Source organism: Cottoperca gobio, chromosome 19 (assembly GCF_900634415.1).
Source record: "Cottoperca gobio chromosome 19, fCotGob3.1, whole genome shotgun sequence".
Lineage (NCBI taxonomy): Eukaryota > Metazoa > Chordata > Actinopteri > Perciformes > Bovichtidae > Cottoperca > Cottoperca gobio.
The window spans coordinates 10,677,888-10,702,825 of record NC_041373.1 but is presented as its reverse complement, the minus strand read 5'-3'; the positions used below and the strand labels follow the sequence as shown (position 1 = coordinate 10,702,825).

Below are 24,938 nucleotides of genomic sequence, written 5' to 3'. Positions count from 1 at the left end.
ATAAAAGCGAGCTCATTTTACTGCAGCATTTGTGTAGTGACTCATTCTGACTGAGTATTATAAGTACGTGTCATTTCATATGGGACGTGGCGATATAAATTCACACAAGTGCATGATAGCCTGCCTACCTCGCTTTACGCGCATGCGCTTTTGAGGAGACCATTTCGTTATGGCTGACAGTGGCTGGCCAGGATGTGCAAAGAGTTTGAAAGGTGTCATTTTGGACATGTGTGGCGTTTTATATGACTGCGGGGAGGGCGACGGGGTTGCCATTGCTGGTTCCATTGAAGCAGTGAAACGGTGAGTGACCAAGTAGCGAGTTGTTTTAAGTTATTGTTAGCGATTTTAGCTGCTTAAGGCCCTGTCACACACTTCCGTATTGCGGAAACGTATGCTGGCACATATGAAAATGAGCATACAGAGCCTATTGATGGCGTACAAAACATATCAGAGCGAATGGCCAACGTATTCACTGTTAATTTATGGATTCCTTGCAAGAGTCCCAAAGGGTCTGTGTACATGTATTACTGTAAGAGCTGTCTCCCTCTCAGTGTCTCTGTGTTGCCACAAGTTGTGTGCGTGTGTTCCCTCCTCGATCTGACCTCCTGCACTTTTTTTTTAAAAGGCTCAAGGCATCAAACCTGCAGCTGCGCTTCTGCACCAATGAGACCCAGAACGCCAGAGAGACGTTTGTAGCCATGCTCCAAAGACTGGGCTTTGACATCTCCGTGTCTGAGGTCTTCTCTCCGGCTCCTGCAGCCGTAGCTGTCCTTAAGGAGAGGGGTTTACGACCTCACCTGCTGGTGTATGATGGTAATGCTTTAAATTGTCAAGCATTTTGACAGTAACCCCTGGTCATGCACAATGTCTGACCTTATCTTAAACCAGAGCGTTTTCCAGCAATGTAAATGGCTAGATGTTATTGTCAAGAATCCATTGAAAAATAAACCTTTGTTCAAATGTAGCATATAAATGTGTGACACACCAGAACTGTGCCTTAAAAACATCAACGTAAAGTCCTCAGAAGTGGTGTTAACAAATTAAGGTTTTGTTATTGTTCACAAATCCCAGGACAAGACCAAAACAAACAATGTTTTAATTAGTCTCTAATACTTTTTCCGACTTTCCCAGCCTGTCTGTGGCTCACAACCCCAAGTCCATTGCTTCCTACTAAGACGTGAATCTTTAAAAAAACAACTTACAAATATATAGTTTCATCACAATAACTAAATCATGTTTAAAACAGAACTGTAGATTATAATACCACAGGACATATCATTTTGAATAACCTTTCTTTTATTTATGTTATATTGTATTCTATTATATTATGTTTACTCTTCACTTCTGCAGGACTTCTCCCAGAGTTTGAAAGTGTTGACAAGACCAACCCAAACTGTGTGATCATTGGAGACTCGGCTGAAAAATTTACATACCAGAACCTTAACGAGGCGTTCAGGGTCCTTATAGGCCTGGAGAAGCCAGTGCTGTTCTCTCTGGGCCAAGGGTAATGGGATATAAAAATACTGTAGTCATTACTATATTGATTATTCCAAGTGATAAGCACAACATGAAATGTTAAAATCAGACTAAATATGTGTGATGTTTTTCTCTCTTTATAGGAGGTACTACAAGGAGTCAAATGGTTTGAATCTGGATGTTGGGGCGTACATGAAGGCTCTGGAGGTACAGTAGGTTTTTATTGCATTGATATATTTATTAAGGTTACTACAAGGAACTGGTTATCAAATAGTATCTATGTAACACTAATGCCTCATATATGAACGACATAAGTCAACAAGATCGGTGAGAAGATTGAAGAAGACAGACTGTTAGACCCTGCTGCAGTAAAATGAGAGGTTTTCTAAAGGGACTCTGGTGCTCGGAGACACTACCTCTTTTGTCCACAGGTACACAAAAGGAAAGTTCCTCGTAGTAACTTTAAGAACAGCAGCTCTGTACATGTGAACAATGACTAATTATTTCTTCACTTTTTGTTCCCTTCAGTATGCCTGTGATTTAAAGGCTGAAGTTGTTGGAAAGCCATCCCCAAGATTTTTCCAGAGTGTTCTCAATGACATGGGGCTTCAACCGCATGAGGTACGTAACAACAGCAGATACCGTACAGTGTGTATCCAGAATACAAGGTAATGCAGGTAACTGTAATGTTTGCTGTGGAATAATAAAGACCTGCTTTTATCGAGGCTAAAATGGTAAATATTTAGCTTTGCTGCGGGGATTCTTCTATGCTTTGATTAAGTTTTGACCTTTGACTGGTCTGAGAAGTTACTCAGGGAACTCAGAATTGCACTTTTTGAGGTAGAAGTGATTGGGATGGCGTGCTATTTACATGGTTACACTTAAATGGTTAATAACGGTTGTGCAATCAACCTCACAAACAGTTTCAGAAGAAAGGGAGGCAACATGCCGTGACACTTCTTAGGGAGCTGTGAAGTGTTCATAAACCAAGCACACAGTTTTTGTTTAGTGACTGATATTCTTACAGTTCCCTCCACATACAAACCAGAAAATGACTTTCTGTCTTGTGATTTTAATTTGGCTGATGAATCCTGCTTTAATAGATGTTATGTTACATCCCTTGTGGTAGATGTCAAAATATACAGTGTATCCATATGTTTCAGGAAACTCTATTTCTGGCCATATTTCAACATCCACAGAGTGACTGTCCAGTATGTAGCGCAGATAATTTTCAATTCTAATAGCCTATACTGTTTTTAAAGATGTTTATTTGTCTTCCTCCTGGTGTTACACCTCATTCACAGCAGCCACCGGTTGACGCAAGAGACACACCTGTCACATATTAAACTAATTTCTTCTCGTCACTGGCAACTGGAACAGGAAGACTCATGCTGGAACTTATCACAGCGCAAAGCCAAGAAGCTGCCTGTTCAGTTGAACAGTTTTCTTAGCTTGTGTCGAAACACATGTTTAATGTCTGTCCCTGGTATCTGCTCATGTCAGTGTATCCCAACTATAAAGAATGTGCCGCAGTCTGTCTAAGCTTGTCTGTTTTTGGACCTGGCAGTTGGCATTCTGGGTTCATCTCAGCCTCAGTCTTTTCTTTGGATTTCTTGTCTTTTACTGGGACATGGATATATCCACAGCTACATCTGCTCGTCTTTCCAAAGCCTTCCGTTACTCACCCAGGCTTTCGTGCGGTTTCAGATGGTGGTGCAATGTGGAAATTTCTTGTTTGTTGACTGACTCACCTAATAATCAAAATGAAACTGACCAGTTCCTTCCATTCCTCCCAGAAGTACTGACTACATTCTTGAGAATACCTTCTCTAATCAGAACAACCTTTTGGACCTCAATTTAACCATGTTTATTTTTACAGTTTATTTCAGAAATAAAAACATTTTTTACACTAATGCAACAGTGCAAACTCATGCTTGTGTAACAACAAGCACCTGGTCAGTGAAAGGATAGCTGAGACATAGGGAGGGCAGGCTGATGGATCCGTCCAGTGTCTATGAAGCTTGGTGAGGAAGCAGGAATAATAGGAGATGGAGATAACTACTGGTAATCTTGGTCAAATAAAGATTTATATGAAGTAACTAATGCTAACACATTTACAAGTGATGTTAGCATGTTATTAGACTACAAATTCAGGCTGAGATCGCATACATTTTACTTTTATTACGTATGGCATCTGCTCTTACAAAGTACGTACTGTTGCATGCAGTATACGTACAATTGCGACATACTATTTTAGTCATAATATTGCGCCTTGAAGTTTGGTCATAAATCCACTGTGCAAAGGATTGTAAGTCAGAATAGCCAAAACAAACATGCTGACTTGCATATTGCGAAATGCAGCCGGCTGCCGTAGGACATCCTGGTATTTTTGTCATACTGCATTTGACATTCTGTGTACTGGGACATACTAATTATTTTTCATTAACACTGTCGGTTGCTTTTTTCTTTTACATTTTTGTAACTTCATCCGCATAAGAGCAGCTAAAAATGTCCTCGGCTAAATTATAATGTTCTCTTTCTTTTTCTTCTCCCTCCTCTCTTGCAGGCACTGATGATTGGGGACGATCTGGTGAACGATGTGGGTGGGGCCCAAAACTGTGGAATGAAAGGCGTACAAGTCAGGACTGGCAAATACAGGTCAGTCATGTCCTGAATACACAAACACTTTCTGAGGGAATTATGATTTATTTGACACAATCCACCAAACCTGCACATGACTCCTTATTGGCCACCGCTGGGCAGCAGGCGTTCCTATTGGTTAGTCAAACTACCCATGTCAGTGTGTGTCCTGCTGAAGTATCTTAGAAAAATGAAATGATTGCTTCCTTACTAGTTCATGTAAAGCATCACATAAATCCTACTGTAGAGCCATTTTATATATCTTTATGTTTTCAGAAAAAGCTCATCTCTTTTGAATAAAAGTATCCAAGGAACATAAGAAGAAATGCATTTTAAAAATGTTCCCACATGTTCTATATATTTTGAAGCCAGTCTGACCATATGGTGAATCAGAATACAAATCCTTTGAACTATTTGCCAGGAGAGGGCGCCATCACGCCAGGATTGTGAATCACATCTCCTACATAACACACTTCCTGTGAGTCAACCACCTCATTCTTCAGTCGTCCAGATTTATTTATTTGACTGAGAATCCTCCGAAAATAGCTTTATTCTCTCCACATGTTGAATTCTACTCGCCCACTTGGTCGTAGTCACCAGAGGATTTATGATCCTCAATCTGAAGATTACTGGGGCGCCTTTCTCATGGTGTAATTACAGAAACATATGGTTGATTATTTTAGAAGATATACATGTGGTGCTTATGACTTGAAGAAAAGAGAGACATGGATGGGAGTAGGAGTTGTGGAACTACACATTATATCACAGTACCTGCTGTACATTATGTATGTTCAAAGGCATACAGGAAATGATGTTTTTAATGGTGTTTCTGTGTGTAAAAATAGCTTAGCTCTAGGTTTAATGTGTGCTTAAGGAATATTTATGGTAATGGCAAGGGAATGCTGACTACTTTTAATTTCAAATACAGCACCAAATCCTGTGAACCAGTAGTGAAACAAGTATTTCGATCCTTTACTTAAGTATCAATACGACAATATGTAAATACTGTATTACGCCTAACGGTGAAGGCAAAATGTACTCGGTTATTACAATAAATTAAATAAATGTTATTACATTGCTTTGTAATTTTAGGTACATTAATATACTGCATTACATCATATTATCTGACTTTATCATATGTGTAAAATGTCAAAAACTCAATAACTTCAGCTTTCAAATTCATGTAGTGGAATAAGAAGTGCGATATTTCCTTTTTTTTTTTTTTTTATGTAGTGGAGTACAAGTATACAACTGCCCAAAGTGGAAATACTCGGAAACCAACTGCATTTAAAAAAATAAATACAAATAATTTATAATAATAATAATAGTACATCACGTAACAGAACGGTACTTAAAAGAACCGAACTAAATAGATGTCATTTTTTACTTTCCACGACTGCTCTGTTTGGCTATAAACCACCGATGAGTCTGAGGAGCGCTACCCTTGATGACCTGCTCCACTGCTGCGTACTGGCATGCAGGTCTTGTGTCATGTGACCAGAGAACGCTGAGTAATCTGCTTGAGCATCAGTCGGCTCTAATCCTCTCTCTAAGAGCACAGTCACTCACTCAAACCTGTCCTCTCTCTCTGTGCGTGACTTATTTTTGTGTGTGTATACCATCACAGCAATACGTTGGTGTGTGTTTCCACTTTCATGTGCTTTTGTGTATGTTGCGGGCATGTATGTGCATGCATGTGTGTGTAACCTACATATACTATCATCCAGTTTTTTTTTCGGAGGAGTGAGCAACTGGTTGAAAAAATGTGCCGTTTCCTGCTGAGGAACATGTGTGGAATCTGTATTGTGTTACATGACGTGTTGCGTTTCAGCTGTGGCGTTGGAGATTTATGGACTGATTGGTGAATGAAGTTTGTGTGGTGAAACGCGTGCATACAGAGCCACACAGTGAGTTGTAGCTATTATAGTTTACAGCTCAGTAAAATAAGACTGGAGTGTTTTTCAAGCACACAGCTCTGTTTCCAGGGTTGGATTCAAGGTGTTGAAGTTAAATCTACAATTGGCACTTTTTGTCCATTTTTCTGGTCTCTTACTTTTAGTCAGTTTGTGTGTGTGTGTGTGTGTGTGTGTGTGTGTGTGTGTGTGTGTGTGTGTGTGTGTGTGTGTGTGTGTGTGTGTGTGTGTGTGTGTGAGTCTTAACAGAAGACACGCACCAGCCAGTAACAGGAACTGAAATGTATGCATCAAATTTGAATTTACGGCTCTGAAGTGAGCTGTAATTTACTCATTTAAGACGTGCCATGTAAGAGTGAGTGAACTGTATACATTTTCCTGAGAACAAGAGGAGAAGCAGTGACAGTAACGGTGAGACTGTGAGTGAGGAGCAGACGTGAGATTTAACATTATTTAGCCAAGCAGGCCCAGTGAACCCAGGCTTGCTGGGAGCAGCTATAAACCCTCAGTCAGATCTGTGAAAACACAGCTGTTTCCAAGTCAACCAGATGCTACACAGGCCTCCAGTTCCCATCAGGCTTGGAAAAAAAAGACTGCTTCAAATACCCCAGACCCGGTGACAAGACAGGAAGGGAAAAAAATACAAATCACAGACAAATCTAATCATATCAGTTTATTTTGAAACACTTTTGACTTGCCATACTTTTAGGACTGCATAAATTCTGTCAGATGCTGGAACTTTTTGTAAGTTTTCACCATCTGCTTTCTTGCACAGTAAACTCCTTATTTATAAAAAATAAAAGATGATTTGAGGTATTTCGTCTAGACAGATGGTAGATGATGTGTATTCACCTTTTTTATATAATATGTCTTAATTCTGTTAGAAAAAAATCTAAGATGTCAGGTTTAAGTGAATGAATGCATGTTATCCTGGGGTTTCACTGCTGTAACCGCTCTACTTCTTCAGATGATGCACAGTATATGCTCATGCTTGTGATGGCTCCTGCAGATTAAATTCAAGAGCGGGGGGGAGTGATATTACAGTGCCCACAGTAATGGCTGTTGAGAGACTATAGGCATAATATAGGGGTAATTGTAATAGGGTAGTGTTCTGCTAGCAGTCAACTTTCCCTTGTTCTTAAATAATGAGCCAAAGTCAGTGCACTTCCCTCAGGGGAACCGGAGAACCCTTTGCTCTTTAATGTAGAACAGGTTTGCAAAGAGGGGCCTACACCAAAGAAAAAAGGTTGGAAATTGGGAGTATGGCAATCTGACTGCTGATGTTGATCAGATGCACGTGGAACAATCTGCCAACACGGCGCTCTAGTTCAACCCCTGCTCTGAGGTTATGTGTTGAATGGTAGTCACATCGTTAAAGCTGCAAATCAAATCTCGGTACTTGAATACCGATTCCTGTCAATACCACAGAGTATCTAAAACCGTCGCATTGTGAAAGTCAGTACCAAGCTGTCGGTTTCTCACTCTTGTTTGCTTTTATTTTTGTTTTATATATGAAAGCTCTTGGACTGCTGTTGGGATTTAACACCGATGCATATGAATTTTGGATAATATTGTTAGAAATGAAACGTTTTCGTAGAAGAATGTCTCTTTGGTCACTTGGGGGCAGTAGAATAAGCTTTAAACACAACAGTGACCTATCACCTCATGAAGTTTATACGTCAAATATGTTAGTCAACAGTTGCCTAACACTGCTGTACTTCTCCATCTTATTGGTCAAACTGTTACGACACTGGAAGAGCAGTCAGATTATGAGTATGCTTTCCTTTTTCTCAGACCTGTGGCTCACTCTTCTCCTTTGTCATCTTACATAGTCATCTCCTGCGGTCTGAGGCCTCGACTGGTCCTGCGTTTTTGTTTCTGTTCTGTTCTCTTCAAGGAACTGCATCGGCACAGAACCGGGTGGCTTTGAAGCTTCACAAAAGCAGGTTCACGTTATGCCCGTTCCTTCATGCACTATTTGTCGACCAGTTAAATTGCGACTGCTAGCCGACACAATTAGTTTCTGAACCTTTTGGTCTTAGCATTGTTTATGTCTCTCTGTGATAATCAAAGAAGTTGGAGTTCAGGCCTCTGCCGAGAAGAAAACGGCGTAGTGATGTGTCAGATACTAACACAGTATTGATAGGTATTTTGAATGCGGGCCAGTGAGTTAGAGGAAGCCCTTCCTGGATTCCCGCCGGAGTCTGGCAGAGAGTGCACAGAAAACATTTTCCCACAGCAGCAACCTTCTTCCAAATGGTTTATATTGTAAACCTCTCCCTGTGGCCAATGCTTGACTGCTGATGTGTGTGCTGGGGAAACTGTTTTCCATGCAGGCCGAGCCCGACAAAACGTCTCAAGAGAGAGAACTAGTCCCCGATGGTACCAGTTTACCGAAACCGCACCCTGGTTCGTGCCCTTTCTGTCTGCGGCCGAAACCGAGGGACCAACAGGAAGCAAGCATTATGGGAGGGGTTAGTCGCCATGTGATTACCATGTAGATTAGTTTTCCTTCAGTATTTTTTCCAGTGCTGTGAGAGGGTTGCACTTAAATGTGCTAATGTTAGCATGTTTGTGAGTTTAAGCTACATTCATGCCATGTTGGTGGCATATTATTCTAATACTTCCATTGCATCTTTGTCCCACCAGATAAGTGCAGGCTAAACATAAATGAGCTATGTCATATCATGTTAGTTGGTAATGTAATCGTGGTCTGAATGTTGCAATGGGAACGTGGCTTAAGGATTTTAGCCTTCAAATGTAAGTATTCAGCTCAAAACAGCCGTGTCTGACAGCAACTGCTGTAAACTATAACATTTGATATTGTGGTTAGCACACTCCTTATCAATGAAACTGTTGTACTCATTCAAAAACATGCATATATGTACACATGCAGTTTTGTAACATCAGTTGGAACACACTGTTCCCACCAGATGGTCGGTATGCAAATATTCAATGCTATCACTGTAACTCCTGTAATCATAATGATCAGACGCAGCAGGTTTGAGACGGATGTGGAATGATAGTCAAAGGGATGTGGCCTGATGCCATAATGAAGTCCTCTAATGTGCGAGGTCTTCTTTATAGACTGTAGGCAGTGGTACAGTTCATATCTGTGTGAGAGAAGGCACATCTCGGGGCCCTATTTAAACAATATATAAGGCATGGTCTAAAGTGAATGGCGCAAGTGCATTAAGGGGCGTGTCCAACTCTACTTTTGCTAGTTAAACAGAACATAATCTGGGCGCAAAGTAAGGCGCAAGAGGGAAAGGGGTTGTATTTAGTCTTTTAAATAATCATTGTGGTTGTAATGTGAATTAAATCAATCACTCCTGTTACCCTTTTTAAAAGTCAGGTGCAAAGGAAAATAATAAAATATAAGGAAATTACTGCACTTAGACCAGGTATTTGTTGCGCCAACAATTTGCCTGCCTGCACTTCAAGACCATCACGGCCACAAATAGATATGTTATTTACACAAAGTGACCGCTGAACGTAAAAATGACCAAACAGTTGCCCTGTGCTTCGCACTTGTTTGCGGCAGGTGTTAGTTATGGCCCATGGCACCAAAGAAATTGTCAAATTGTCTCCATCAATGCAGTTCAGGTCAGGTCCAGAGAAATCAGTCGCCAGCATCCAGCATGGGCCCGATAACCTGTGATTAGTGAGGACAGCCAGAGCAGACTCTCACTGGTCCCTGTAATGAAGTCATGCAAATGAGGTCATTATCAGTGCAGCGAATAGACAGACTGCTCATTAGGAGAGCAAATGGCACATCATCCTGAGCAAACAGAGCGAGTTACAGCTCAGCAAAGATCTTTCCATTGGGTATCAGCTTAATATACTATAGTTTACAGTCTTTAATTGCAAGCACAATATTGTGTCAAAAAATAGGTTTAATTGTATTCTTACTTCTCAAGTGGCTGCAAGCTCTAACTTATATATAAATAATTTGCCAAATTTGGATTTGAATGTCATTCAAGCCAGATGTACTGTGCATTGTTGCCTTAACATAACTTCTACAGTACACAAGATCTGAGTTTAAGCTTTTCACGGAAGTTTTTCATTTTAAACCTGAGAATAGGTGATCTTGAAATGTATTATTTATTGATGTCGTCTTTTTTATCTTTCATTCCAGTTTCTGCTTTTCATGTTTCAATGTTAGCTTTTATTCTTGTTTGTACTAACATTATCTAAAACATGTAATATGCGTGTTTTTATTGTTCTGTGTACACAGGGCGCTTATGCATACGAGCGTTAACAATTCCCCTCCCTGAATAAATATACAGGTTGATTGATTGACGGTGCAAAAGGGTTCATGGAAAAAGTGTGCACACTTCACTGTATTGTGTGTGTCGGTGAAAAGGTGATGCTCTTCTCTGTTCTTGTGAATCAAACAGACATTAGACTGAACACAGCGTGGCAGTGTTAGGTTTATGGTTGGGCTTTGTCCTTTGCAGATCTGACACTGAACCTTGGCAGGGTGACCGTGCATGGCTGTGGTTGCAGCTTAATGTCCTTTATAAACTGAGCACTGCCCCTGGGATGGCTCTCAGGTACATACTGTATTTCAGCCTAGCTTATCTTTCAGTCATCCACTGGTGTCCTATAGCCTCAATGGCTATGATAATGTACATGGTTTCAAGTGTGTGCCTGTCAGACAGTGAGTGATTGTTTGTAACTTACATCTATGTGACTTACCATATTTCAAGGCCTTGTTTTGTATGTCACCCAAATAATAATGAAATCTATTTTCACCCGTGATAAAACCTTTAATTCTCTTTTTGGAGCACACTTTTGTAGAACTATTCAATCGTGTCTGAGCAGGATATGCATGAGGTGCAGTTCCTCTGTACTCTTGCCCTGTCTTGACCTTTTTGTGAACAGCTTTTCTCTGTCGTCGGGCATGCAGGCATTTTATAGTGTCTAGTACAAAAGCACAGTCCCACACCCTGTCCTGTTAACTGCAGTTGGAACATTAGATTTGTCTGTGTAGGAAGGAAGTGAAGTTATCTCATTTCACTCTTCTCCACCGAAGGTGTGGGCTGTGAGCTTAAAAGCTTGTCAACCTCGACAGCTACAGCATTTTTTTTAATGTGTCATTGAGGTCGGTTTTCCTGTTAGTCTGCGCCACCACAGAGAACCTTTTACTCTAATCCTGTGAATCATACCATGTGTAGAATATGGCCTTTGAACTGAAGCAGAATCCACAGGGGCCCCTCTTTTGTGTCCAGCTCCCTCGCGGATCATCAGAGGAACTGAAATGAAGAGCATTGTGACCCGGTAGGTTTCGTTTGTTCTATAGCAAACGGGCAGATTGCAGTTTGGAACAGTGTTTGGTTTGTTCCCAAGGTAAACACTGTCGGCCCAGAGCAACGGAGACACTATAAACATTGATGATCGCTATTTTGTATATAGTACAAGGGGAACCCTCCAGCTCTGTAAAGTGACTTAAACCTGCATTTTTTCTAATAGCCAGCAGGGGGGGCAACTAGGCAAAAATAAGTCTGATTGTATGAAAGTCTATGAAAAAATGACCCTACTTTTCATTTGATTTGATTTGATTCATTGATCTCAGTAAACATTTTCAAAATGAATTCTTCCTTCATGCTCTCAATCGTAGTCTTAGGTCTTCAATACAACATAATATTAATTTAGTAAATGATGGTCCCATTTAGAGTGAAATGGACGATAATGCAGCTAATGCTTTTAGGGCTTGGCTAACTCGTGATTGACAGGTCGCTACCACATAGTGTTGTCCAGTCTGGGTGTTCTCTGTGTTTTTGTCTTACAACTTAAACCCTTTTCACAGTGTTTTTTAGTTCATAAAAATGAATGGTAACATTTTGGTCGCATAAAAACGTCTTGTTCGGTGTTGTATCTATCGTGTAACTTCTGGTTTTAAAAAACCAAGATGGCGACGACCAAAAAAACCAAGGAGACGATAACCAAAAAGCATTCAAAACTGTAGTCCACAAACCAATGGGTGATGTCACAGTGACTACGTCCAGTTCTTATGTACGATCTATGATATTTATCCATGTGCTCATTTTTGCATCATTTCAGTCTCGTCCACTAATCTCCGACCAGCCGCTCACTGTTCTCTGCATCTTCTTTGTCAGTCAGCAGCAGGGCCTTTGTCCGGATATTTGAATGGTGAAATAAGAAAAAATATATGTTGCATAAGGTTTCTATTTCCACTGCTGGATTTCCCTCCTTTTTAACAGATAACACGTGAAAGCTGGGTTTTGTTGGTTTGATCTCTTTCCTAGCTGCATGCTCCTACCGTATTCATTCTTGGAGTAGTGGTGGGTGGGTTGTTCTTTTTGCAGTGCTTCATGGTTGCAGCAATTCACAATGAATAAACTTGAGGGCATATGAATATTAAAATTGTAATTCTTTCTACCATAAACCTGTTGGATTGCTTCAGTGTTTACTTTTGTGTTTTGAGGGCAGCATTTGCCACAATTCCAGCAAATGAACTTACAATCTAAGCTGTGTTTTCATCCCTTTCCCATTGATTGGAATCGGCAGCTTTGTGGGGAATGTAAACACAATCAATTCTGGGAATGACTTCCTCGTTCAGCCAGCACTACGTTTTTGGCTTGAGACCCAACACTGCTTTGCCTTTCTCCCCTTTGTATCTCCTTGTGTTCCTAACGTTCACATTATTATTGCTATGCTAGCCTTCACTGCCTGTAGAGAAGACTGCATCTGTAAACTGTAAACAGTTGCAATGGATTCCAATGGTGAGGGACCAAGACTCATTGCAAAAGAGTCCAAAATGTCCATAGAAACTTCTCAAACCACCACTGGAGCATAAACTATTTCTCCACTGTGTTTTGTCAAATATAGATAAACACAGCTGTATTTAGCCAAAGTATACAGCTATATTAAGTTTGCTGCTAGCATGGTTAGACGTTAAGTTTGTTTGTTTACGATAGATTAGCAAATATAGTTGTGTGCAAAGCTAAAGTGTTTGGCAAACAATCTGAGGATTAGTGTGGATTTTGAATACACCTAGCATGCAGATCTCCATAGAAACCAATCAAGTCATTAATGCATTTGATGTGTCGCTAGCAGGGTTAGCCTTTTTACTTTCATTGCAAACAAATGTTGGCAAACATAATTGTGTGCAAAGATAAACGGCTAATGTGATAGCAAAGGTAACATATGAGTGTTCAAGGCTGTTGTCATTTCAAATGGAGTAAGCTACAACACCCTCTTAAAGCCCACAGGAAGTTAGTATTTGATACTCGAAACATAGATTTACAGTGGCGTAGCTTGTGTCACCTTAACTTGTGTTTTGTCCATTGTAACAGATAAGGGGTCATTTTTGGTCACCATGATGTCACGTTACCTCGAGGTAAATCTGAGCAAAGTACAACTAAGCTAAAATGAGAGTAGAAAGGGTAAAGGGAGACTCGTCCTCAACTTGACTGAAGGAGAACCAGATGTTGTAGATTTAGCTGTGTTTTAAACCCTCTGCTTGGTTCAGATATACGTGAGATCAGAACAGAATGGATGTGGCAGTAGCTGAACAAAGAGGTTAAAGAGCTCGATGAGACGCCAGTGGGTGCCTGAAGCCTGGCCTACCATCCCTCACCACCCCAGGGTGACGGCTTCCCTTGCCTGCAGGCTCCTCTAAAGCCTGCCGTGCGTTATAAGTCAATGAGTTATTAATAATTAACCGGCGCTTTTTTCACAGTGAGACTAGACTCCCACGGCGAGACAAAGGAGCCGGCCAGGCCTCGGCCACTGAGCCCCTCGACGGTACTTTTCCACCCGTGAGAGAAAAGAGAAAGAAAGAAAAGGAGTGAGAGTGGGAGAGAATCGGAGAGCTAAAACCCACAGATGGCCAGCTGAAACATAGCACTGCCTCTTAAATACATGAACACAGGCCCTTAGTCGTTTCAATGGGGATCCAATCCCTCTCGCAATTACCAATAGACAGGCTGCTTGGCTGGGGGGACTTGGGCCCTTGCCTGGTTTCTGCTGGAGCCATTTGTTCTCCTAATGGTGTGTGTGTGTGTGTGTGTGTGTGTGTGTGTGTTCTTGCTGCTAGCAAAACATTCATACAGTGAGATATAGACGTACACAAAAAGGCTCAGCAAGTCATCAGCGGCACTGTTAATAATAACATGCTGATGAAAAGAGTGTGGTTAGATCTGGGTCACATGAAGCTCTGCATTTTGAGCACAATGCTGACAGGACAGCTGTGAAGTTATGAAGGGCGTTTACTTTTTGTAAGAATTTGCTAAATAAAATGAGAAATATTGGGTGAAACTGTTTAAAGCCGTGATGACTTTTTAATGGTGAAATAGTAACTTTAGTTTTTTTTTTTTTAAGCAGTGATGCACTCTACTTCTGGAGGGTGTTGCCTGAAAAAGAACCCTTAAAAGAGTCCACGGATTCAGCATGTCACTTACATTACATTGTTTGACTCGCAATGAACAGTTTTTGAATTATCAAAATCAATGATTCTTCTGTCAAAATCTGTGCGCCTGCATTACCCACAATGCAACTTGACAATTTGGTTAGAGTTTCGGGTGTGTTGTGTCAGTAGCAGCTAATGAAGAGCTGGAGGTTTGTTAAACTCGGATTTGCTTTCATTAATTAACCATTTTGACAACTATATTTCCATTTCTATGGTGTCCATTAATTTCCTTACAATATGAAAATCAATCAACAGACAACCTGCTAGTGTTGCCAGATAGTGGTAGCTACATGATGTTTCCTTACCCTATGATATACTGTACGTCACAGTTGGGTGTAGTCAAAAGAACAACGACTACACCTGACCACATCTAGATGGGATGCTGGGTGTGGTGAAAAGTTTAACAGACTTATATCTTCAACCTAGAGAGATCAGTTTTGAAGTTACTCTTTAAAGGACGGCACCAGTGCTTTTGCATATTTGCAACAAACCCTGAGTCCTTTTACATCAAAACTAACCACATTTGTGTTGCAAGTAGTTCAATGTGTTGTTGGTACCTTGCAGGCAGCCACTGGTTTCTATTCATTTCTTGTTTTACATTATGAAAATACTGTCGGCTTGAAACTTTCTTGAGTTTTGTAATCCTTCTCAGTCAATGTTGAATCTATATTTATTTTTCTTATCTAGCTATAAGAGTCTCATACTTGATTTTCATATGTGGAAATCATTGGCTGCTCGAAAGACAAAACAATTCATTAAAAAAAAAAAAAAGAAAGAAATGTGCATAGTGCTTTTATTGTCTCTGAGAGACTGAAAGTAAAGGTTTATTGTTTACGTCCTGTTCGTTTAAACGATGCGTTTGTGGTTGGGAAGGACAAAAAGTTTCCAGTCTTTCTCTGTTTTCTCTTTCTCTCACTCGCAAACTCAACCAGTACAGTTTTCATAGAGCTACAGGATGGAAGCAGAAAAAAAAAATCAAGTGGCTCTTCATGCTGCACACAGGGAATCCCCTTTGTGTCCTGCTCGATTGGAAAGAACCGTTTATGTGTGAAAAGCATACCGCAGCTGTTTGCTGATCATGACTTGGCATTAGACAGCCTTTGGTACAGTAAGGCGATAACGACTGCTGCCTGGCCACGATTTCGGCAGTGGATGTGAAGGCTCCAGCTTAGCGTCTTTCTCTTCTGTTGCCATAACATGCACGTAACATGGTTGTTTCCCCCAGTTCAGTTGGGCTGTTTTTCATAAGAGGTTGCAGCTGTATTATTTCAAGTGAGTTGTCTGTAGTTCTGTAAATATCAGGTAAAACAGAAAAGTGAGAGGAACAGTTGAAGGGGATGACGATAAAGCCAGAACATCTCAACCCGTGACCTTTTTGTTTATAACGGAGCCAGTCGAGCTGCGATCACATTCTCACCCTCAAGGCCAAGACTCCTGCAACTTCACCGAGCAGCAGCAGAAAACACATGCAGTTACACACGTTCTCTTCACCTCAGGGTGCAGGGACAAAGCTTTGTCTTTTGTTAGTATCTTATGTCGCCTACAAGGCTTGGCTCAACATAAAGGCTATAGTTATCGTCAGGTCGTGTTCTCTTTCGGGTTATGGTTATATAGTCTGCTTTAATGTGAGAATACGCAGTGTTTTGGCTGTGAGAGCCTTCGCTAGCGTGGTCGGAAAAACGCACTTCTACACAATGAACTGGCTTTGAGTGTTTTTCCGTCTCTCGCTGGCAGGCTGACTCTTTTCCTTCCTCGGCGTTGTCATAGCTCTCATAAATGTGATTCCTCACTGCAATGCCAGGTGACTGCACACATTACAAAATACTTGGGGTGTTACGTTTTTTTTGTTTATTTAGGGCAGGGGATTTTTACACACAGGAAATAACATCATGAAAACTTAAGTCTTATTAAGTTGCATGCCCACTTGCATTAGTCAGTGTCACGTCCCCGTTGGCTAACTTGCACTTGTTCACCCTGTTCCTCTTTTTTATGCCGTTTGTCGTGTATTACATATTCTGTAACTTTCAACATTGTTTCCTTTTACATATTGAGTACTTTTATTTGAACCAATGCACACGCAATTTGAGCTCTGCTACTCGTTACTTTAAAACCATACAGCACTACTACATCACCTCTACCAAAGCTAAAGTCTCACCACCAACAAGATAGTGCTGTGTGTTGAAATCCAGCTGTTGGGACGGTTTCCAGCCAGGTTCCCCAAAGAATTGCTCTATTTGTCACTGTCTTCAAACCAATAACATCGCTCAGAGTGTTGTGTGCTGTTGGAGCAGGTTGAACTTTTCATCTCTGCCCTCATGTACACCTTATCTGCTTTATCTGCACTGTCAAGCGAAAGGCAAACTCAGCAAAGGTGAGGCGGTTAAGAGAAGTGTAATTCGAAATTGTGTGTGTGTGTGTGCACGTTGGTGTTAGGCATTAACTGATGGGAAGGTTGTCGTGCCTTTTCACACCAGTCAGCTACCTTGACAATGAAATAAAGAAGAAGCTGTCCTATCCTATCCTAATGTTAAACAACCCCCCCATGTCCTTCTTTATTTGTGCATCACAACTCCTCTCTCTCTCTCTCTCTCTCTTTGTCTTTGACGCACAGCTGACTTCCACACACAAGTACACATTTACTGCATGAGTCATTCGTGTCCACTTTCATTTCATGGCCTTATAAAAATGTATCTCGATGTTTTATAGAGCCAAGTATCATGTTATATTTCGACACAAATGACACCCTAAGCCGCAATATTGCCTGAGCAGTGTATACACGATACCCAGTAGTCATGTCATAGCTGTTGCAGGGGATCATGGGGTGGACAGTACTGGTTTTTGAAGCACATGAAATAATGATTCAGATTACTTGTTGACTAATTTGATGGGTTACAGTGTTTTTTAGACTAATCGATTTAACTTGGTGATTAAAATATAAAGAAATTGTTTGTTTTTTCCAACCAGTCTAAAACCCAAACCCTGTGATCATTTTACTAACTTTCTGGTGAAGTGTTTTGGTCTTTCAGCAAAGAAAGCTGTGTTTTTAACTAAATTCCTGGCTACTTCCCACCTCATAGCTGACCTCTCAGGCTCAGGGACCAAACATATCTCTTCATGTGTATTGATATTGCATTGACCTGAAGGACACGCAGTGAGCCCGGATTACCTCATCTGTAACACTAGCTGCATTGTGCTGAATTGTGCATGGTCACATTGACCTGGTTACTCCTTCATTATTCATGGCAATGGGAGGAAAGCAGCAAAATGAACACACACACACACACACACACGCAGATCTAAAAGGCGCAGGCCTTGGGAGATTTTAAAGGAGCATCAGGTTTGAGAGGCGGTGAGGTCGATGCTACGTGAAACATAAGAGCCATGTGACCAACTTGCTTGTGAGTTTGTGCCTTTACTTTGCGTGTGTGAACTCAATCAGACCTCGGGCAAAAAAGGGTGTGGGAGTAATCCAGCACAGGAGACATAACACTCGGACCATTAGCGGACCAGCTCGCATAACCCAAGCGCTGGTGGCTGACAGACATGCGTAAACACATGGCACCACTTCCCCGTGTTCACCGTGGCAGCGCTTCCCCGTGTTTACCGTGGCTTCAGTATTCAACACCTCTCCTCTGCCCCCCACACCGGCCTCTCCTTTCTGATGCTTCACTCGGGCGGTTCACAAATATTTGCCATGGCTCTCTGCAAGCTCTCAGAGGGCAGGATTAATGTGTGTGTGTGTGTGTGTGTGTGTGTGTGTGTGTGTGTGTGTGTGTGTGTGTGTGTGTGTGTGTGTGTGTGTGTGTGTGTGTGTGTGTGTGTGTGTGTGTGTGTGTGTGTGTGTGTGTGTGTGTGTGTGTGTGTGTGTGTGTGTGTGTGTGTGTGTGTGTGTGTGTGTGTGTGTGTGTGTGTGTGTGTCGCACACCCAGGGCCAGACAAAGCTTCCCCATCTGGAGCTCCAACCCGTGACTGGGGAACAGAGGCAGCACACAGAGCCTGGTCCAGGCAGCCTGGCAAGGGGGGTGAGGGGAGGGAGGGGGTGGATCTATAGGCAGCACTTCATAAATGAGCAGGAGTCCTGGGCAGTCCTGCACATGAATGGAGGGGGCGTCTCCATCCTTTTATGTAATGGGGAGGAAAAGGGGTCCTGCATGCCGGCCTGGTGCCACGCCAAATGGATCACATTTCCCCGTACCAGCTGATTAAACAGCCATATCTGCATCCATCACTGGGCCCTGAGCCAGACATTAGCAGCAGCCAGGGGGGGAGATGGGCAAGGCTGCCCATTGCTTCCTACAGATTTTTCTTTTTATGAATTATGATGATTGGTCAGCGGTTTCTGATGTTTTTGGCCTGTGACCTTTTTATGTTTGATGTTTTGGGTTTCGTGGCAATCCATCCAATAGTTGTTGAGATATTTCAATCTGGACCAAAAGGGTAGACCGACAGGAATACAAACGATAATGGCAGGTCCCTGGGGCCATGCCATTATCGCGGGCAAAAAAGAAAGAAGTAATCATTTTAATTTTGTGTACCAGAAATATGTTTATTTTTCTCTTACAACCTTTTAGAGTTAACAGTATCTTGCAACTGCATCCTGTCATAAGTCTTCAAATAGTTTTCTTGGTTTTATCTTAGGTGACTGGATATTTTGGGAATTAACAGTTCTCATTAAAGTCCCCAGTTGGTCTGTTTTAGTTGCCTGCAGATATATTAGAAAAGTCTGGAACACTGTGACAGCTGGTGATGGAGACAAAAAGCATGCACTACCCTACAGGGGCTTTTGGCAAGCAGCTGCACAGACACCTTTTTGTTAAGTGTGAAGATATGCAGTAAAAAAAAAGCAATCACCTAACTTTTAATTTTTATTATGTTGTTGTTGATCATAAGTGAGCGCTTATGATCTTATTATAGACCCAATATATTACCAAAACCTTCCCCTCGAGCTCAAACTGCCTGTAGAGTAAAACCACTTAGTTCTTTTCCTTCTTAAACCGTCATGTCCAGTTTGTACATTCAGTGTTGTTGATGCGGCCGATAGCGTCCTTCTTGTTTACCGAGGCTGTTTGTTCCGGTTTCCTCCCGTGCTGCATGTCCTGAAGCGTGTGCTTCTGCTTCTCCTCCCTCAGGCCCAGTGACGAGAGGCACTCAACGGTGACGGCTGGCGGCACTGTGGACAACCTGGCTCAAGCTGTGGACATGATTCTCAATCAGAGGCACTGAATACAAGGCATCTCTCCACTTACTGTGACCCTGGGTGATGAAGTTTCTTTTAGGAAGTTTTTCCGTCTATACTGTACAGTCTGTAAAACAGACAAAATGTTTAATATTGGGCTATATAAATAAATACATTTGATTTGGTGCACGCTAGTATTTTCATGTAACTCTTTAAGTGTTGTTCCCAGTATGAAGGATCGACTGCATTAAAGGTATTTCAAGTAACGTGTCAAAGCAGTCCAAAACTAAAATACCATCCAAATACTGCACTGTCATATATGGGAAACACCCTCCCATCTGATGCTCCACATGCTGTGAAACAAACTAGGATAACATAACATGCAGAACTATTACCCAAGTCTACAAGAGATAAGCTTTTCTTGAACATTTTAGGGCTGCACCGTGCATTTGTCAGTACATGATTGGCATAGATAAGATACCTCAAGTCGACACAAATGTGCCTGTAACCAGCTGTTGACTGACAGTTAGAAGGGTAAAGTAATGCTGTGTGTTCAGATTATTTACCAATGTTTCAAACTCAAATTCTTTTGAGGAGATACAGTATATGAAACTTTTAGTTTTAGTCCTTGAAATGCAGCTGTGAAGTATTTTAACATGTATTAATTGATGTAAGTAGCCGATTATATTTCGGTAATGTTGTTTTTGCTCACAACCCTTCACACAAAACATGTACACTCTTAATAAAGCAGCAGGGCGCCGTCTGTAATGCAACTATTATAAAAATAAAGATGTTTTCAACCTGAATTTGCCAATTTGTCTGAGTCAGAACCTGTTTTTTTTTTTGTTTTTTGTTTTTAAAGGGCTCAAGGTCTCAAAGCACTCGGGGAAACGCAGCCTTGGCTCTGGTTAAAACTGGAATTTTATATCGGAGCGGATTTTGTTTACAAAAACAAATCGCTGGAAATGGGAAGTGAGCCGGTCTTGGAGATGATGAATGCAGAACCCAGCAGAGTGTGATGAATTACGCTGGCGCTCGAGCTCGTGTTTCCTCCTCTGTAAACAAAAATGAAATAATCTCTCCATCATCAGAGTAAAGAATCGCAAATCTACAACTGCTCATCTTTATTTACTTGACTGTAAGCCGCCTCTGCCTGGGGGATTGTCCCGTCATTGTTACGTTAATTGCCGCTCATTAGACGGAGTGCATTCATTCCAGTGTCTACAGTGAGGTTAGATAAAATTATGAGGAGGGGTGGGGGGAAAATTGGTTATCGGGCTTTTGTGTGCCAGCTGGATCATTGAGGCCTCTGGAAGTGGGGCATAAAACAAACGATTCTCCATCGCTGCCCCTAAGGTTTCTGTGCACCAAATAGATTCAACAAGAACAAAAGCCCATTGCCAAGTGATTCATTGAGGTCTTTCTGGTTCACTTCACCATTCGCTGACACAAGCGTGAATGTTACTGGGCAATTAAAGGTAATGAAATGCTATGAAGTATTATGAAACCGTGCCCGAGCTGGGTGTGCCACTGCTGTATCTGAATGGGAAATAAATATTAATGTACACGGCAAAGCATTTGCAGCTGCAACCCAGTTTCCCAACAGCTTACACATTGTTTGACTCAGTGTTTTGTCCATTATGTTACCGCCCATTGACCTTGTATGGAGCTATTAAACATGACTACTCTCGAATGAACTCCCTTGGCTTTAACAGTCATTTCTTTCCTGTTTTGTGGAAGTGTAGTAACGCTGAGGGATGTAGGCCACAGTTTTCAACACCACCTAAACACACACACACACACACATGCCCCAGAGCTAGCTGGTGGATAGCCACACCTCTCATGCTGGCCCGAGGTCATCCACACACTTCACACAAGTTACAAATTAGCAGCAATTTACCTCTGCAAGCTGCTTTAATAGATACAGAGAGATATTGTTCTGGCCCATTGATTCCCTCACCATGACCGCCGACTGTGAAGCAAGATTACCTTTCAATAATAGAGATGACCTAATTTCAGGAGACATGTCTGGGCATGTATGACCTCACTGCCACAGGACAGTATCGACAGACATGATTCACTGTCAAACCCTTGACTGACTGAAGTTGTTGTTGTGGTGATTTTCCAGTTGGAAGCTATTGGCACATCAGTTTGTTATCTTTTGGCTTTGCTTCTTACATCTCAATTGTGTTCAGTGTTATTTCCTCACTGTGTTACATGGCCGCCGTTAACTTCACTGTTGACATGCATTAAGTGTACTTACTCTCAAGTAAGCACGGCTAATCCATAAGCGATTTAGGCGCTTATCTGCTTTAGTCAATCAAAACAGAGAATTAACAGAAAAAACAATTTCACTCATTGATTATTTGTTTTAGCTGCAATACAAATGTCCCATCAGCCTCTGCTGTACTCGTGTTTTGTGCTAATTAGCTAATGTTAGCATGCTAATATTCACGGGGAATAAAGATTGGCATCTGCCAAATACAGGGTAAATGTTGGCTGTGGCAGGTAAAGAGTCACCTGCCACCATGGCAGATAGGATTTCCATATATTAAGAAATAATAAAAGGAACTTTTTAAATAGTTAAAATGAAATAAAAAATTGTCAGGGATTAAGGTTACATGATATATTCTATGTTTCTACTGTCTGGTACCGCTGTCTTCTTAAGACTTCTATACAGATTTCAGAAGTGGCACACCAAAAGATTGAGTGGCCGGTAGAAATGCTCAGTGACCTGCCACAGGTGAGGGGAAACAACTTAATTTCAGACGCTGAATATGCTAAACTAAGATGATGGACATAGTAAGTCTCCATCAAATCTCCATTTATTTTTCTCTTTCATATTATAAGCAACTAAACAAAACGACATCTTGGGCTTTTGGAACTTGAGAACTGACATTCATCCTTATTCTAACATTTTAAAGACTAAATGTATTCCAATCATCCATCCATCCATCCATCCATCGTCTACCGCTTATCCAGGGTCGTGTCGCGGTAGCAGCAGCTCCAGTAAGGAACCCCAATCTTCCCTTCTCCGGGCCACATCCTCCAGCTCCGACTGGGGGATCCCGAGGCGTTCCCAGGCCAGTGAGGAGATATAATCTCTCCACCGAGTCCTGGGTCTTCCCCGGGGTCTCCTCCCAGCTGGACGTGCCTGGAACACCTCCCTAGAGATGCGCCAGGTGGCATCCTTACTAGATGCCCGAACCACCTCAACTGGCTCCTTTCAACGTAAAGGAGCAGCGGCTCTACTCCGAGTCTCTCCTGATGGCTGAGCTTCTCACCCTATCTCTAAGGGAGACACCAGCCACCCGCCTGAGAAAACCCATTTCGGCCGCTTGTACTCGTGATTCCAATCAACTAATCCATAATAATAGTTAATAACTCATCAGTTTCCAAACTTGTCATTCCCATTAAGTCTACTTGATTTGCGGCACACTTCAGCTAGATGTTTATCCTAAAATATCTTCTTCTGCAGTCGTACAAGAACAGGATTATGATTGATAATGAATCATATACGTCTGCGAGAGTATCCCCCTCCACAACCTCATGTGATGAAGCTCATGATCTCATTTCCATCTTATGTTGACGCATCAGATACGCAGCACCCCGTAGCATGTGGCCTGTCAGGAGGAGACACATGCTACATGAGGAGCAGAATGTGGCTCTCTGTTAAATGCCCAATCTCCAGCATCCAGTGCTTCCTTTCTCCTGCAGGCCAAGTTTCCATTTGCAACCAAATCCAACAAAGATATGATTTGTTTCTAAATGTGTCATTGATAAGACAGGTGACTTCCATTCACTCTGAAACTAATTATTTTTAATCAAATGTGTTATGTTTCTGAAATTATATCTAAATTAAAGTCAGACATTTTTAGAAATGAGGCCCCTTGAGTATACACACACACTGCTGCGGTGCTACGTTTTTGTATGTCATCTGTTTGGGTTAGGCTTCTCTTACATGCCGCGCACACTGCTGCTCTTGTAGCGCACCTGCATTTACCCACCTTAACAACTGCCAGCTGTGTGTTACCTTGAACTTTCATCTCCACTTATTTGGCTCTTCCTGTTTGACAGGAAACGACGGGTCAGCTGACCAGACAACCTCGCACACCTGCAGCCCCAAATGCACCGTTATCCGTGGAAACATGCACTTGTTTTGACAGCAGTCAGTTATTTGTCCCCTCCCTTCTGCGTGTGCAGCACTCGCCTGCTTCTCTAAACTCGCCAAGCCACATGGTTTCCCCACATTTCATCACTCTCCTTTCCATGTGGGCCGCCGTGCCAACAGCACTCAGTGGCATGGGAAGGCTCTGAAACTCTTCCTCCCTCTCCTCCTGGCTGTCCCTGACCCCACCCCATTCCTCCCTCAGAGTCTTTACAAGCAGTTCATACACAAAGCTGTCTGTCCTCCAACATGGTCACAGCCGTCACAGACCCCCTACAGGGACACGACCCCTGTAAGCTAAAGCCTCAGAGGCCCAGCTCTACAGACACTAAGCATGACCCCATGATGTCATACCCAAGCGTGTGCGTATGTATAATCCAGGAGAAGGGGGTGGTCGTATGTCACCATGCAGTGTAAACTAACTGTCCTGGTCTACAAAAGGTCTTGAAGGCTTACAGCTGACCTCAACTTTAAAGCTGTCTGACTCTGCTGGGGCGGAAGGTGTCTAGTTACCTTTCGTAAAAGCCAAAGCGCTCACAATTTAGATCCTACAATCCTCTTACTGAAGGGACAACTATTTGACTTGAGAAGGCTTGTATGACCTTGATGCATCTCTTGTATGTGGGTGCAGACATAACACTGACTGAACTTTAAAAAGTCATTTTAAACCTCAAACACAATTTGTGGTTCGGCCTTGCACCACAACTACCGTGAACACAACAGTGTATTGATTCAGTGCATAAAAGTGTTTTAGTTCAGATGTCATTTAGAGCTCACGGTGAAGTGTGGGCTCCTTTTATTAGAAAAGCTTCAGACAACACTTGCACTGCCACTGGAAATGTTTTGTGGCCGGGTGCTACTGCTAAATTGTTTAATCACCCCGACCACATTTGAGCTGCCAAGCGAGCGAAGGCACCAAAATAGTGCCAACACTCAGTTTCATGCTACATACAGCTTCATCTTATTTGAAAAAGAGTCATTTTAAATGTAATATAATGTTTTAATTGTTGACATGTGGAGGCCAAAAACCCTTATAGTAACCTTGTCATTACAGGTGAGTGCATGCACCATTAATACACCTGCAACATCTGACATCAAACTTTCCCATGAGCACTGTGGGACATCTGT

The 24,938-nt window shown here is 41.9% G+C and overlaps 1 protein-coding gene across 1 annotated transcript; it reads left to right on the top strand.

Moving 5' to 3' along the window:
• Window positions 1-30: 30 nt before the first annotated feature.
• Window positions 31-20,448, top strand: lhpp (phospholysine phosphohistidine inorganic pyrophosphate phosphatase). Its single transcript, XM_029455603.1, has 7 exons — window positions 31-300; window positions 626-813; window positions 1,351-1,504; window positions 1,620-1,683; window positions 2,005-2,097; window positions 4,043-4,134; window positions 19,596-20,448. Exons 1-7 carry the CDS (start codon window positions 170-172, stop codon window positions 19,687-19,689), a joined length of 816 nt encoding a protein of 271 aa, XP_029311463.1. The 5' UTR covers window positions 31-169; the 3' UTR covers window positions 19,690-20,448.
• The last annotated feature ends 4,490 nt before the right edge of the window (window positions 20,449-24,938 follow it).

Coding starts and splice junctions, on each gene's coding strand:
- lhpp (XM_029455603.1), top strand. CDS start 170: ATGGCTGACAGTGGCTGGCCAGGATGTGCAAAGAGTTTGAAAGGTGTC. Junction 1,684..2,004: donor CGTACATGAAGGCTCTGGAG/GTACAGTAGGTT, acceptor TGTTCCCTTCAG/TATGCCTGTGATTTAAAGGC. Junction 2,098..4,042: donor TGGGGCTTCAACCGCATGAG/GTACGTAACAAC, acceptor CCTCTCTTGCAG/GCACTGATGATTGGGGACGA.